Source organism: Chrysochloris asiatica, unplaced genomic scaffold (assembly GCF_000296735.1).
Source record: "Chrysochloris asiatica unplaced genomic scaffold, ChrAsi1.0 scaffold00100, whole genome shotgun sequence".
Classification (NCBI taxonomy): domain Eukaryota; kingdom Metazoa; phylum Chordata; class Mammalia; order Afrosoricida; family Chrysochloridae; genus Chrysochloris; species Chrysochloris asiatica.
The window spans coordinates 7,762,204-7,777,720 of record NW_006408618.1 but is presented as its reverse complement, the minus strand read 5'-3'; the positions used below and the strand labels follow the sequence as shown (position 1 = coordinate 7,777,720).

Below are 15,517 nucleotides of genomic sequence, written 5' to 3'. Positions count from 1 at the left end.
ATATGCAAAAGATTGAAACGAGACTTTCACCTCACACCTTATACAAAAACCAACTCAACATGGATTAAGGACCTAAATGTGAATCCCAGAATTATGAAGGCCATCAATGAAAAAATAGGGTCAAATGTAAGGTCACTAATACTGGGAATATACAGACTACAATGCATTTTGAAAATCACACAATCAAAAGTAGACAAAATAGATGAGTGGGACATACTAAAAATTAAAATTTTATGTGCATCAAAATACTTCACCAGAAGATTAAAAAGGGAACCCACAGAATGGGAAAAAATCTTTCGCAATGACACATCAGACAAGGGGCTCATTTCTAAAATATATAGGAAACTGTAACACCTTTACAAGAAAAAAACAAATATCCCAATTAAAAAGTGGGCACAGGACATGAACAGAAACTTCACCAAGGAAGAGAACGGGCATCCAACAAACATATGTAGAAATGTTTACGATCACTAGCCATTAGAGAGATGCAAATCAAAACAACAATGAGATATCATCTCACACCAGCAATTACAGCAAAGATTAAAAAAGTAGAGGACAATAAATGCTAGCAAGGATGTGGAGAGACTGGGACACTCCTGCATTGCTGGTTGTCGTCGTTATGTGCCGTGGAGTCGGTTCCGACTCATAGCGATCCTACACAGGGTTTCCGAGGCTATAAATCTTTACGGGAGCAGACTGCCTCATCTTTCTCCCGCAGAACCGCTGGTAGTTTCGAACTGCTGACCTTGCAGTTAGCAGCCCGATTCGTAACCACTACACTACCTGAGCTCATTGCTGGTGGGAGTGCAAAATAGTCCAACCTCTCTGGAAGGCAATATGGTGCTTCCTCAGAAGGTTGCGAATATAAATACCTTATGATCCAGCAATTCCTCTACTTGGTATTTACCCACAAGAAATACGAGCCACAACACAAGAAGATATATACACACCAGTGTTCATAGTAGCACTATTTACAATAGCAAAAAGATGGAGGCAGCCAAAGTGCCCATCAACTGTAGAATGGATAAATAAACTGTGGTACATACACACAATGGATACACACACTATGCTACCTTGAAGAATAACAAGGAAGCTGCAAACCACCGCTTAACATGTTGAGTGAAATTAGTCAGTCATAAAAGGAGAAATGCTCCATAGGACCACTACTGTAAAACACTAAGGGAAAGAACCCATACTAAAGGGGGCTGGGGCGATTCTTTGCTGGTTTCTGGGATGTTGGGGGTGTGTGGGGAAGGTGGAGCACAGGGCAGGGAATAGACACAGGATAGTCTGGGTACTGGGGAAGGGGGCAATATACAAGAAGTGAGAGGTGAATGGAAGAACAAAGCAGATGGGAGAACAATTAGACAGGTTTGCATGGGTTAAGTGGGACAGAGGTAAATAATGATGTATGCACAACCTTGGAACTACAGGGCTCTGGGATACAGAGATTGAGCCATGGTTGGAATGGGGAAAAGGGGGCAATAATGTTAAGATGCTTGCCTGTCTTTTGAATCTTTGTTTTCCTTGCATTATATTATAAAATAGACATTGGAGGGGGAGAGAAAGGAATAGCGAAAAGCCTCACCATAGAAAGCTTTGTAAGTCTGTCTTCTGCCTATAACTGATTGGAATACCTAAAATGGGGCTACAATGTGCCCAGTGAAGGAGGCTTCCTTTGGAGCCTCTGCATTACATAAGACAATAGGTGGAAGCCTGAACCACATCCAGATCTTCAGAGATGGGAAATTTCCATTTGAAAGAACGAGCAGACCAGCCTGGAGTGGCTAGAAGAACAGAAGATACTTCTTGAAAGAACGACCTACAGGAAAAATATAAAACAATATAGGCAGACCAACTGTTACTACAAGAACAAGCAAGTTGTTTGCCCGGGAGACATCAAGGCAAGTGGTCAGGTCCCCTCAGTGTAAATCCCCTTCCAAGACTAAGACTCAATGGGAATACACGCTCTCATTGGTGACCACGTTCGTCACTGATAAGGGGAAGTGAGGGAAAAACAGCAATGAAGCTGCAAACTAAGCCCTACAACGTTCAATAGACTTCTGTGAACCCCGGGTGGAGACCTGGTTGGCCAGCAGTGTGGCAAGATCTGGGGACTCTTGGGCCTAGAGTCAGTGACATAGCCACAGAGGACTAGAGTGGAGAGTGAAGTGTCCAGCTGATAAGAAGAGAGGGCATATGTACAAGAACACCTACACTTGCAGAGAATACCCACTTGACCTGGCTTCAATGACTGGATGACCAGAGCTCAGTTAGAACAAAGATGGGGGGAAGAGTAATCGGATACAATTTGATGAACTTGACCTATACCCATAGATGCAATAGCTCAAAAGAGGGAATAAATCCTTATAGCAAGGATCATTCCCACCCCCTACATGCACATAGTAGACAGGGATGGGCAACTTGGACATTGGCTACCCAAATTTGGGGGGCTACAAAGTCAAGGAGTGACTGGCTTACAAGCTTTCAAGAGGGAACCTAGATCCAGAGGATGTAGAGGAAGGTAGACTCTCCAGTGAGTAATATCAAATCTGTCTAGGTGGGGCTGATGAAAGGAAATGAGGATAGGACTTTTGTGATACAATAGTGAATAATTGTTATCAGGACTGCTTGTGAGGGTTGGAAATGTGAAGGTAGATGGAAAGGAGTGATTAACTTTTCAGTCTAGGAGTGGAGGTCCCTGGGACCATCAAGGGAGAAGAGCGGAGAGCAGGACTCTACCCAGAGAAGCAGTGACGCCAGAGATGGAGGCAGAGACAATGATGTGGAGAGATGGAGCAGCTGGGGACTTTAGATTCAGAGAAGGAGAGGGACTGTGTGGTGATGACCGGGGGGCCTGCTTGTAGTGTATACCCTTTGGTTGGTGATGATGCATGGAGGGAATTGTAACCATGGCAATGAAATGATATACAATAGAATGTATGTAAAACTAATGTTCTCCCATGTAAATTATTACATAATTCACAATAAAACATTAAAAAAAAAAATAAGGTGGGGTCCCATTACAGCTCCACACACACAAGTCTAGTTACCATTCTTCCTCCTGCATGAATCAGGAGTTCAAAGTCAATGACATTCGGGAAGGTTTTAGAACCTGAGCTGCTCTATCACTTGCCAGACACACAATGGTTATTGGTGTTTTCTTTAGATAAAGAGAGATTTATCTGAGCTCTCACCACCAGACTCCATCATTTTAAGAAGTATTTCCCAATTGTGCCTTTAACCATCGAACATAGAAAATGCATTTCTTCTTTGAAAAATTGTACTCACACTCACATCTCTGTTCTTCGCAGTATGAGTAGGTGGCTTTTGGGAGCTTGCTTCTCATTACTTCTATGTAAATCTAGCTTCTCTCTAGACAGTTTCATGCTTCATGATGAGGGGATGAGAGGGACAATTGGTCCTGGCCCCAGCAAGGCCTTTTTCATATGGACCTGAATTTTTTTGGGAAAAGGAATATATGATTCTCAATGAAAAATCCCACCATTTTCCTTTGCACCTTTCTCCCATATATCTATACCTCCTAAACTATACAGGATCGAGGGATATTGAGGGGGGAGTAGTTGCATCTTGCTTTTAATTGGAACAGCTAGAAGACAGCAGTAAGGGGAGCAGTCCCACAAAGGTTTAGCAGCAATTACAAACCTTAATGATGGAGAGCTCAAGGACTAGGAGGCTGTCAGACCTCCGCTTCAGGCTGTGCTTGGAGTTACAGTGCCCTCTAGTGGTTTCCTTTGTCAATGAACGGTGCAGCCTATATAAGGGAGCTGGGAATTAGGGTATGTTTGTGGGTGCTGGGGATGGGGGAAATTCCTGTGTATATTGGGATTAAGGTGACAGAAAAGGAATTCCATGGCATAGGATCCTCCCGTTTAAATAACTTTTTCTCTCACTCTGTATTTTCCTCCTTAAAGAAGTTTTATGAAATTGTTTTAAGTCTCTAATTCTTAGTATTCGATTGGAAAAACTTCAAACTACACATTTTTTAAGTAGCCTGTTTTAAAAACCAGTTGCTCCGGAGATTGCTTTGACTCATGGTGACCCCATGTGTAACAGAGTAGAACTGTGCTCCGTAGGATTTTTAATAACTGATTTTTGGGGAACAGAGAGCCGGACTTTGAGGTGCATCTGGGTGGTTATAAACTTCCAGCCTTCCATTTAGTAGTAAAACGCACTAGTGCTCGGTACCGTTTCCTTTTACATACATTCACACAGACTGTATTGCCTAGTGGTTGAGTCAGGCTGCTAACTTCAAGGTCAGCAGAGTTGGAAACTACCAGCAGTTCCGTGGGGGAAAGATGAGGCTTTCTGCTCCCGTGAAGATGGACAGCCTTGAAAACCCTATGCAGGGTCACTGTAAGTTGGAACTAACAACATGGCGCATAACCAACACTACCAGAAGGCATTTTGGAGTCCTGGTGGGGTGCTGTCAGATAAGCACTGGACTGCTGACCTCAAGGTAGGCGGTTCAAACCCCACCAGTCGCTCCTCAGAAACTCTCTACAGGGTGGCTATGAGTCAAAACTGACTGACTGCATTTAACAGAATTACAGAAGGCATTTTAGATTGATGTCACCATCTAGTGGTCATTCAGTGGAAGTCCTTTCCCCACCTCAGCAAGAAGGGCCATGGATTGGTAATGAGATACATTTTTATTATAAGGTGCTTGGAACCCAACCAAGAGACCGTGAAGCCCTCTGGTACAGCTTGTACAACAATATTTACATTTTTGTTAACCTTGAAAAGAAGCACTGTGTCTTTACTGCATTTTTTGGAGTTTTGTTTACTCTCTATGAATAAAGTCCTTTTTGCGGATAAATCAGGCCAAAGATCTTAACATCTCACCCCACCTCCACATTCAGTAACTGCCAAATGCTTAACCACTGCTTCAGCAGGGATCCTTTACTCCCTGCATTTATTCCTGAAGAAAACTGGGGTTCTGGCACCCGGCTGGGTGAGGAAGTCCTGAGCCAGACTGTGACCGTTCTACAAATATTCCCAACACCGGATTGCCTGATTTGCATAAAGCTGAATGTCAATAAAGAGTTTCACACGAATTGAAGTGACTTTGGGGCTAGTTGGTATGGGCTTCTCTGTCCCCTACTTGATTCCATCATTCTTGGTTTGAGTGTGTATAGTTAGGCAGGTGTTTTATTTTTTTTATTGTTGTAAAAATAAAGGTAACACATTAGCCCATTCCACATTTTTCACTTAAACAGAAAACAACTGCTTCGATCATGTTGGACAAACATCACCACTGTCCTATGTTGCATCTCCATAAACAGAAATCCAGTGCCTGTTAAAGCAGGTCTCCATGTCTCCCCATCCCTCCCGCCTCTGATCACTATACATTCGTCTACTCGAAGTGTTTCAGATTATGAAATATTTTTTTCTTTTCACGATAGTCTTGTTTCACTCAGCAAAATGTTTCGAAAGTTCATCCTTGTAGGGGCATGTATCAGAACTTCATCTTTGTTTATGGCATTCCATTGTGTGGGCATCCATTTTGCTCATCCATTCGTCTGCAGTGGACACTGGGGTTGACTATTGTGAACTGGACTGAAATGAACGTTGGTGGTTCACGTCATTGATGCAGTTCCTTTGCTAATCGAGGAAGGACTTAAGCTCCATTCCAGGTGTATTATGAAACCACGGGCAAATGGGAAATGAATTCTACCCCCGATGTATCGTCACGGAGCAAGCCCTTGCCCTTGGCACACTGGAAGAGCCCAGTGGTAGTAGAGCTGCTTGTTAGGAAAGGGCAGTGCTGAATTCCTCATGCCATTTCCAAATGGCTCATACCATACAGCAAACAAGGGGCAGAATGGCAGAGAACTCCAAGAACCCCATAGAAGAGAACTCCTTTTAAGAAGTCAATGAGTTGTAGCTCACAATCAATCACCTTCTGGAATCACTTTGTAAATCCTTCCAGCCTGTTTCCCCACAGATGTGGCCCATGAAGTATTGCATTCTTGATGAGTTTGAGAAAACCTGAATGAATATATCTACCCAATATTTCCAAAAGTCCACTGTTCTCTCTGAAATCAGTTCATGTTCAGGATCAGAGGTTCATGTTCAGGATCAAAAGGGGTCAGAGACCTTGTAAGCAACTCAGTGCTTTTTTTCAGCAGCCTCTACTTCCATCTTCTGTTAGAATTAATATATCAGTGAGGGAATCGTGAGGGTTGGGAAAAAAACTATCAAGCAGTGCTTTCTTGCATAGGAAACAAATCATTATTTCCTGGTAGTATCGCCCATATTTGGAGGCCTGGTGTGGCATTGCAGGATAAACACTGGACTGTTAACCATAAGGTTGATGGTTCAAACCCACCAACTGCTCCTCAGAAACCCTGTACAGGGTTGCTATGAGTCAGAACCAACAACCACCACCACTTCAACAACAATATCTCGCATATTTGCCACCAAAAGTAAACAGAGTTTCACTAACCGTCCTTCACTCATGAAACAAGAAAGCTGTGGGTCTGTTTCTCAGCCTTTGGAGTATAAATCTTAAAAAAAAAAAAAAAAAAAAAGTCCAAAAGTCCTGGTCTTCTTGTAAGACTTTGGTGCTTTGGAATGAAACAAATTTGATTCACATCCCAGCAGTACAATCTACTCCCTGTGAGACTCTGAGGCTCTTGGTTCCAGTCTCCTCATCTATACAATAAGGACATGGTAGAATTCCATGCAGAGAGTTATTGCAAGTCTTAAGTGAGGTCTTCAACAAATCTTCCTTTCATAGTAAAGGCTCAATGAATCTTAGCTGTAATTTTTATCAAACTGCTACGATTGTTTGACATGAACCAGGTACTGTGATATGTGATGTTAATGCATTTTGCCATTTATTCATCATACAAGGCTGGAGGCAGGTACTGTTAATATCCTCACTTTACAGATGAAGAAGCTGAGCCATGGAACAATCACTGTTGATTGTGTTATGAGGGTGGTCATGAGCAGATCTCCAGAAGCATCGTTCAGAAATTATCAGTGGCGCTGATGATGCTCAGAGAGACTCAACTTGACCTCATGTTGGAAGACCCTTCCCAACTCTGCAGGCCACTGGGAAGGGCCATTCCCCAAATAAAGTGGGATAACAGAATCACATTATTCATCTGTCTGTGGTGTTTTCTGGTTTCTCAAGTCTTCCAGCCCTTGATCTTTTCCCTTCTTCAGTGTTTCTTTTCCTTTTGTGTCTGACAGGCAACTCTCCCTCCGATGAGTCAGAAGAACGGGAAAGAGACCCCAAGGTTCTCACGTTCCCAGAATACATTGCCAGCCTGTCTGAGTCTGGTACCAAGCGCATGGCGGCTGGGGTCCGCATGGAGTGCCAGAGCAAGGGACGCTGCCCCTCATCCTGCCCCCTGTGCCACGTGACTTCCAGTCCTGACACCCCTGCTGAGCCAGTTCTGCTGGAGGTGACCAGAGCATCCCCCATCTATGAACTGGTGACCAACAACCAGACCCAGCGGGTAAGATGCCTGGGAAGTACGGAAAGCAAAGGTTTTCCAAATGGCATAAGGAAGTGGCAGAGTGCAGCTGAGCTCCATGTTAGAATACAGATAGTGGGACTCTGTTTAACTAATCCAGACACTTAATTTGCTTAGATTTACATGTTTGCATATTAAATCAAGTCAATGCACCCACAATACCCAATGTGGTATGACTCAGGAGTCACAGCTCAGCACTTGCGTAGTTCTTTGAGCAACAAGGGCTGGAAGGAAGAAGGTAGATAAGGAGGTATCATTCACCATTACCAAAGTCCTAATTCAGAGATCTTGATGCTTCAGAAGTACAGCTGTAGGGAGGAGGTGCAGTTCTGCCTTACCCCTGTTGGCATGATTTGTGACCATTGGCAGAGAGGAGGTCTGACCCCAAACCAGAGCCCGCCCAGCTGCAACTTGAAAGGGCTTTTCAGGCACAGATCTCAAAGGGAAGGAGCCAACAGTCTGACAAGGGTGCTTGTTCCTCTGCCCATCTCTGGCTTTCACAACGAAATGTCATGTCCAACAGATCTCCATTAAGTCATGGCATTTCCAAACCACTCCTCCAAACCACTTCTTCTTGCAGAAAGATACCAGGAGAAAATGAGTGAACCCCAAAGAGTAAGTTAGAGAGATACATCAGAGACATAGCTCATTGTCCTAGCTCGCTGAGTTCCTCCAGAGGAAGACTTAAAGAAAGAGTGGGTCAACACACACAAACACACACACACACACCCCACTACTACCACCACCACCACCAACAAGAAAATTAAAACAAGAGACTTCTGAGACTGTAGGCAAAGACAGGATTGGGGACAAGGCACAGTAAGCTGTAAAAGCATTGATCTGCTTGCCTGTCTGAGAAGCATGCCCATCCCAAGGAGGTTATAATTGCTTTTTTTGTTCTTTGTCTTGTAAGGGATACCTGGTGTGTCACAGATGGTTTTATAGGTGATGCTCAGACCATCAGGAGGGATTTTGCGTGTGTGTGTGTGTATGTTTCGCACCTGCCTGCTGTTGCCAGGATATTTTGTTGAGTGTTTGAAATGAGCTTTTCACAAGAACAAAAAAAGGATAAATCGTTCCTTTGCCCTACAACTTTCTCTGCAATCTGAGAGAGGGGCCTGCAGGAAGAAGAGTGAGAAAGAGGAGACCATTCCTGATAGGATTGAAAGGATGAAGAGAGAATGGAGCTGGGTGGCCATGGAGATCCAGAGCTGCCCTGACTCGATCCCAGTGCTCTGACGTGCCCTCCGCTCACCTGCCCACTTGGGCTTCCATCCAAGCTCAGGGCTGCTGCAGCCATCGCCCTAGAGCTCCTGTGCCATTTGCCTGGCAACAGAGGCTGTTGAGAGCTCACATGGGACCACCCTCCACATCAGGACCGACACAGTCATAGAACAGAAGAGAGGCTCAGAGTCCCTGCTTTCTGCCAGGACGACTGAGGGAAATGAGAAAGCTCATGGAAGTCTGTCTTTGTCAAGCCCCTGTCTGCTACTCCTTCTTGCCAAACCTCAGCGTTTCTCTTTAGACCCAAGCTAGCTTTAAGAGAGGTGTCTTCATTTCTATACACATCCACCATAAGACCCGGGCTGAAGGTCAGTTGTCATCACATGTTTCTTCTCTACCTTCTTCCTAGTCTCATTCTATCTTTGCCATCCTCTCACCTCTGTTTTTCCTTCTAATTTTTCCTGATTTTCCAAAAACTCTCCAAACCCCTACTGGTTCTCCCTGTGGAGATGAGGAATGAAGAAGCGAAGAAGGGATGAAGGGAGAGAACTCGGTGTGTGAGGTTTAATCCTGCCTCTATGGTCTATCTTTAGGCCACATTCCCAGTCTCTCTGGGTCCCAGTACTTTTCCTCTGTGGACTACATGATCCATATTAATGTGGGTGCCACATTCCTATTCAATGAACATGTGACTATGATACAGAAACAAGGAGGCCAAACCATATAATCAAGCTGTCACCCACCATATAACCAACCTGACAGCTCATACTCAACATTCCCACCCTGCAATTGCTCCCCATCTCTGCTGTGCTTCCATCTCAAGTTGCCCAAACTGGAGATGAGAGATGCTTTCTAGATTTTCCTTGTCACTCTCTAGAATCTATTCCATCACACAAGGGCCACAAATATCTCTTGAATTCATCCTGTTTTTACATTGCCCCTTGTCATAACCCTAACTAGTTCGGACATCTGTCATCATGCCAGTAGCCTTCTTACTTGTCTCCCTATTAGACCAACCAGAGACATCTATCTAGTAGGGGCTTCTGATCCTATTGCATTAAGGTAATTCAGTGGGTCCCTGCAATCTACTAAATACAATTGAATGTCTTTAGAACATCATTGGGTACTTTACAACTCAATTTTGTCTTCATTTACCTTATTAGTTTGTTCCTACTCAATACCTTATACTCTATACCCTAATATTTAATTTCTTGTACGTCCTGAGACACAAAATATCATGCTCTTTCATGTGTCTTCAGTGCCGTAATTCTCTTAAGTGCCATCAAGTCAGTTCTGACTCATAGCACCCCTGTATAGGGTCAGAGGAGTGGATGATGGGTTTGAACCTTTGGCCTGGCGGTTGACAGTCCAATGCTTATCCTACAGTGCCACAACATGACTCCAAATAAGGGAGATACCTACCAGGAAACAATGCTGGTCAGACCAAGCATAACATGAGCATCTACTGTGTGCTAGGCTTTGTGTGAGGAGCTAGGAATACAGTATTCACTATTAACAGAGCTTAATGGAAAGAGCCCTCAACTTCCAGTGAGTCATGCTGAGCTCAGGTTTCTGACACTGCCTCACTGACTATATTGCAACCCTAAGCAAGTCACATCACCTCAAGTCACATCTCTCATTTCCCTCCACTGTAAATCATGATCACTTTACATCTAGGAGCTCATACGACAGTGTTAGTATCTAAAAGGGTCTTAAAAGTCATGAAAGTCTACACAAATGATAGGAGCCTTGGTAGCATAGTGGGTTATAGGCTGGGCTGCTAACCACAAGGTCAACAGTTCGAATCTACCAGCTGCTCCGTGAGAGAAAGATGAAGCTTTCTGCTCCAATAACGATTTACAGCCTTGGCAACCCTGTACAGGATTGCTATGAATCGGAACCAACTCCACAGCACACAACTTTCACCATCACCACCCCCACACAAATCATAGTTGTACTTGAGATTTGGTGTTTGCTCCCAGTCTGTGGAGTGGGGTCAGTAAGGACCTTTATTCCATTGATTGTAACCTGTGGTAAGTTCTAGACTAGTGGTCTTAGGCTTGGGCATTTGACTGTTGTAAGGCTCTCTTTTTTCTTATTTCCTTCCTTTCCTCTCTCTCTCTCTTATTTGAATGTTTTATCTAAAAATATCCAGCATAGCTGTCTAGGATTTATTAATCTAATTCAATGATTAGATGTGGGTATGGTGATAATTGGGTAGAAAGAGGAGAGTCACAAAGGAAGGCAGAGACTAGAGATGGTGAGTGAAAGAGAAATCTCTGACCTTGTCCTGCTGGAACTGCCATAGGTCTGTGGCCACACTCACCCTCCCCTCTCCCCTGAGATGGGCTTGGTTAGCAGACCCCCTAATTCACCAGGGAACTGTTCCTAGCACACATCTCCTCATTGTTCCACCTTTAATCTTTAATCATTGTATTTAATAGTAAACTCCTATTATGAAAGCACTGCATGTAGAGAATTGTGGTTACTAAGTGGTGCTTACTAAGGTCGAAGACTCAATTCTACCATTCAGTGACAGTCATAGTTGCTGCATTTATTGGTGGCTAACATAGAGACTTCGGGTGTAGTGCTGTACGACAAGCATTGGACCACTCATTGCAAGGTTGGCGGTTCAGACACACCAACTGCTCTTTAGTGTTTCACACAGGATCGCTATAAATTGTAACTGATTCAATGGCACTTAACAACAATATATGACAGAACTGTGCTGTGGCATATATGATTTTATCTATTCCTTACAATGACCCTATGCTATTCCTTCCTGCTACTGAAGTAACAGAGCGTACGGAACTTTCCCAGAATCCCATGACAGTGAGTGACAGAGCCAAGACTTTCACCCAGGTCTAACTTCCCAGGAGCCCAACAGCTAGTAACATGCCCCATACCGCCCCCTTCCAGGTGTACTAGTAAAGAGAAGCCTAAGAAGTCCTGGTGTGGCACTGTGGGATAAGGCACAGGACCAAAGTTCAGTTTGAACCTCAAGGTTGGCAGTTCAAATCCACCAGGAACTCCTCAGAAACTCTATACAGGGTCACTATGAGTTGGAACCGACTTGATAGCACTTAACAACAACAAATGTATATAAGCACTGAACTGCACGGTCAGCTTGATCAGCAAGACCAACAGATCAAACCCACCATATGAGTTGGAACCAACTTGACGATACTTAACAATGACAACAACAATGTGTATTCACAGATATTTTAAGTGTAGTACAAAGCATGCAGTAAGAATATAAAGGTCAGACTGGAGCAGGGTAGAGATGTCCGAGAAGGAGCTATACACCATGCACCTCTGGGCAAGAAGAAGAGCAAGAATGGTAAAGGCAGGTCACCCTGATGATGTGGTATGATCTCTGTAGCAAGAGCTCCCAGTGTGGGGTGATGTCGTGGAATAAGGTGGAGGTGGAGTATGACCTCCTTCCAAGGTAACGGCTCTTATTCACAGGGATGGACCAGTTTGCTAATTGATTCCTATGAGGCCCATTCTTCCTTCCCATAAACAACCTTCTGTGGTAGGGATTTTGGACCAAAGACTGCTGAAGCATTCATTGTTACTGTGTGCTACTTAGAAGTTATTTAGGACTAAGCCAGACCTTGATGCTCCAGCTCTTGATTCAGATGCCCAGCCTGGTATTCCGACCCTTGACACTGATTCCTTTCTCTCCTTTCTCTTGCAGCTCCTGCAAGAGGCCACCATGAGCTCTCTCTGGTGCTCAGGGACTGGAGATGTCATTGAGGACTGGTGTCGCTGTGACTCCACTGCTTTTGGAGCTGACGGACTCCCCACCTGTGCACCTCTCCCACAGCCTGTGTACGGTGCCCTTCCTCTGCCTCTCTAGCACACGTACCTCAGCATCATTCTGCAAATAAATGGGCTGGGTACCAGGGAACAGAAAAAAGGGCATACGTAGTCAGCATGTGCTTTTAAGGAGCTTAAAATCTTTGAGGGCAGACAGGCATTACCACAAGTTGTCGTAGTAACATAATGAACTTGGAAAGTGCTATAGGAGACAGTTAAAGAAAGTATGAATGTTGGAGAGGGAATGGCGAGTCTATATCTGGGGAACGGTGACAGTTTCATGGAGGAGATGGCAGTTGAGCTTCTCCCTGACAGTGGAGAAAGTATCATTAGATATGGTTAGGACATGTGGACAGAAGGGGATTGCATGTAACAACAGGGTCAGAGAGAGCAAAGTGCTGTTGCAACTTAGGAACTTGAGAGCATTATAATGAGAGCCTACATAGAGGCAGCATCGATGGACTCAAGCATGGCAATGATTATGAGGTTGGCCCAGGACCGGGCAGTGTTTCATTCTGTTGTGCATAGGGTCACTATGAGTCAGTATTGACACAATGGCACCTAACAACAACTTGCAGACGTTGGCCATACAACAATATAACCTCTTATTGAACACTTCCTGTGGGCCAGGCACCGTAATGAGCAGTTAAGTATTGTTATCATTTAATAGACAAGCAAACAGACTCCAGTGGTCTAGAAGATGAAATTGTATCACCACCTCCCTTCTCCACAAAAAATAAGTGTGAAATTTTAACTCCTATGCCTGGGGATGTGATCCTGTTGAAAATAGGGTCTTTTTTGCTTTGTTAATTAGATCAGACATGAGTTGGGGAGGTCCTAAATCTAATCACTTCTGTGCATAGTGACAGAGACATGACAGTCAGGAGGAGACAGTGTGAAGATTGCCAAGTAACACTCAGAGTTACCGACCAGGAAGGAAATCAACACAACTGAGACCCTGACTGTGATCTAGACTCTAGAACTATGAGAAAGTACATTTCTGTTCTTTAAAGCCACCCACATGAGGGATTTATGTTACATATGCACTAGGCAACTAAGAGAAATGGATTCAATACATTTTCCAAGGTCACAGACAGGGAGCAGAGCTGTGGCTAAGAAACCATATTCTTCGTCATTATAGTATAGAAAGGATAAAGCTGAGAGAAACTTTGAGAGTAGAACCAAGAGTGTTAAGTGACTGGTTGAATGTGGATATGAAGAGGATGGAGAAGGTGAAAACGATGACATTAAAACTTCTGGTCTGGGTGACTGGTAGAAGGGTATGCCCCAATTGAGAAGAGTCATCTGAGGATAAGAATGTTTGAAGAAGAGATTGGTTCAGTTTCTGGAGATGTTGTGGGATAATCTTCGAGAGCTGTTCAGTGGCAGATGGAAAGATGTCCTGGAGCTCTGGGAGATGCTGGGGGAGAAGAGGGCTGACGGGGAGTGGGGGGAGATAGAAATGAGAAGATTTAAGTCAATCCAAAAGAGATGAGAGATGGAGCCATAGCTATGGGAAAAAATGTTCCAGAACAAGTATCGACTAAGATCAGCGAGCCCACAGTGAGCTTCATTGGAAGGGAAAGCAAAGGTGGCTGAGAATGAACACATTTAATTCCCTTACCCTCAAGGGAAAGCAAAACAGAATTGACTGAGCTGATTTGAGTCTTGAAGCACCAGGGTTCAAGGCAGCAACCCCTCTTAGCTTCTGCTATGGTATCTGGCTGGAAGTGAAGACAAAGCCTGGAAAACTGTGTCTAATTAAGAGTGCTGGAAAGACAAACTGGAGGCGCATGAGCCCACAAGTTGGCAAGGACAACAAGCCTGAAGGGAGATCAGAGCCTGGAACATCAGGAGGATCAAGTAAGCAGGAGCAGCAGCCCACATGAGGAAAACAGACAGTGGGAGTGTGCTCCTGGTGGACACTGTCCTCTGACCAATTACACGGCAGTGGGGTAGGCATTAAAGAGTCAGGATGAAGTAATAAGAAAACTCTGAGAAAGATGGGGAGAATTCTAGAGTGTCATTCATTACAAGTCAACATCTTCTCTTGTCTCCAGATTTCTTTCTCTATGTGTGTAGTTTTAGATACAGCAGCCAATAGTGTATCTGCCTCTATAAAGGGAACCACCATGAGACGATAGTGCTGCAACACTCACTCATCAGCTACAACCACTACCTCTGTGACATAACAGAGGTCACCAACCAGTGATCATCAGGAGTGTACCAAGATCCTGCCAATAGTGTCCTAGAGAAGCTCTCATGTCTAAACTTAGGGTACCTACATGTCATAGTTAAAGATCAAAAGTGGCTAAATTTCCATCTAACAGGAAACATGTCTTAAAAGACTTCACTTTTCTTTCTGATCCGAATCACTTTTTTCAGCAGCAGGCCATCGTTTTTTGCCATTTTTACTGGAAATAGAAAGTGCAACTGAAGGCTTACCTAAGTCTATATAAATCACAGACACTTCAGTTTCTCAGTACAGGCCGGGATTTGTTCATATTTTCAAAGAATTCAAGTTCTCAAAAAGCTTAGTTACTTAATTAAAATTTCTACTGCTTTTTCTTCAAAATAGCACTCCACATATGACTCTAATTAATGAGTTTGTCAATATGTGCACTACGTTTTGGATCTATTCCATCTTTAATGTCATATACAAAATATGTACTCCTTCATACTAAGCCACTAGCAAAAGAACATGTGTTTTGCATGATTTTCCCAGTAGTTAAATTCCATCCTATTGCTTCCACAGCCTCCATGTTTTTCTTGTTGAACCTCTTGTCATACATCATTATAATCACATTTTATTTTCTATTGCCCACTAAACTTCATAAGAGAAGGAGCTAGGTCTGGTTTGTACACTAATGCATCCTCAACACCGAGTACATTCTCACAGATCATGGGTGCTCAATAAATCTGTGTTGAATTGAAATTGAACAGTGTCTATGGCTGGGTGTAAT

The 15,517-nt window shown here is 43.8% G+C and overlaps 1 protein-coding gene across 2 annotated transcripts in view; it reads left to right on the top strand.

Moving 5' to 3' along the window:
- The window catches only part of ASTN1 (astrotactin 1), a 531,426-nt gene that overhangs the window by 478,018 nt on the left and 37,891 nt on the right, over positions 1-15,517 (top strand). For both annotated transcript variants that reach the window (XM_006867074.1, XM_006867075.1), the window contains exons 17-18: positions 7,222-7,490; positions 12,433-12,566. In XM_006867074.1, coding sequence (XP_006867136.1) covers positions 7,222-7,490; positions 12,433-12,566 — 403 coding nt within the window. The remainder of the gene's footprint in view (positions 1-7,221; positions 7,491-12,432; positions 12,567-15,517) is intronic.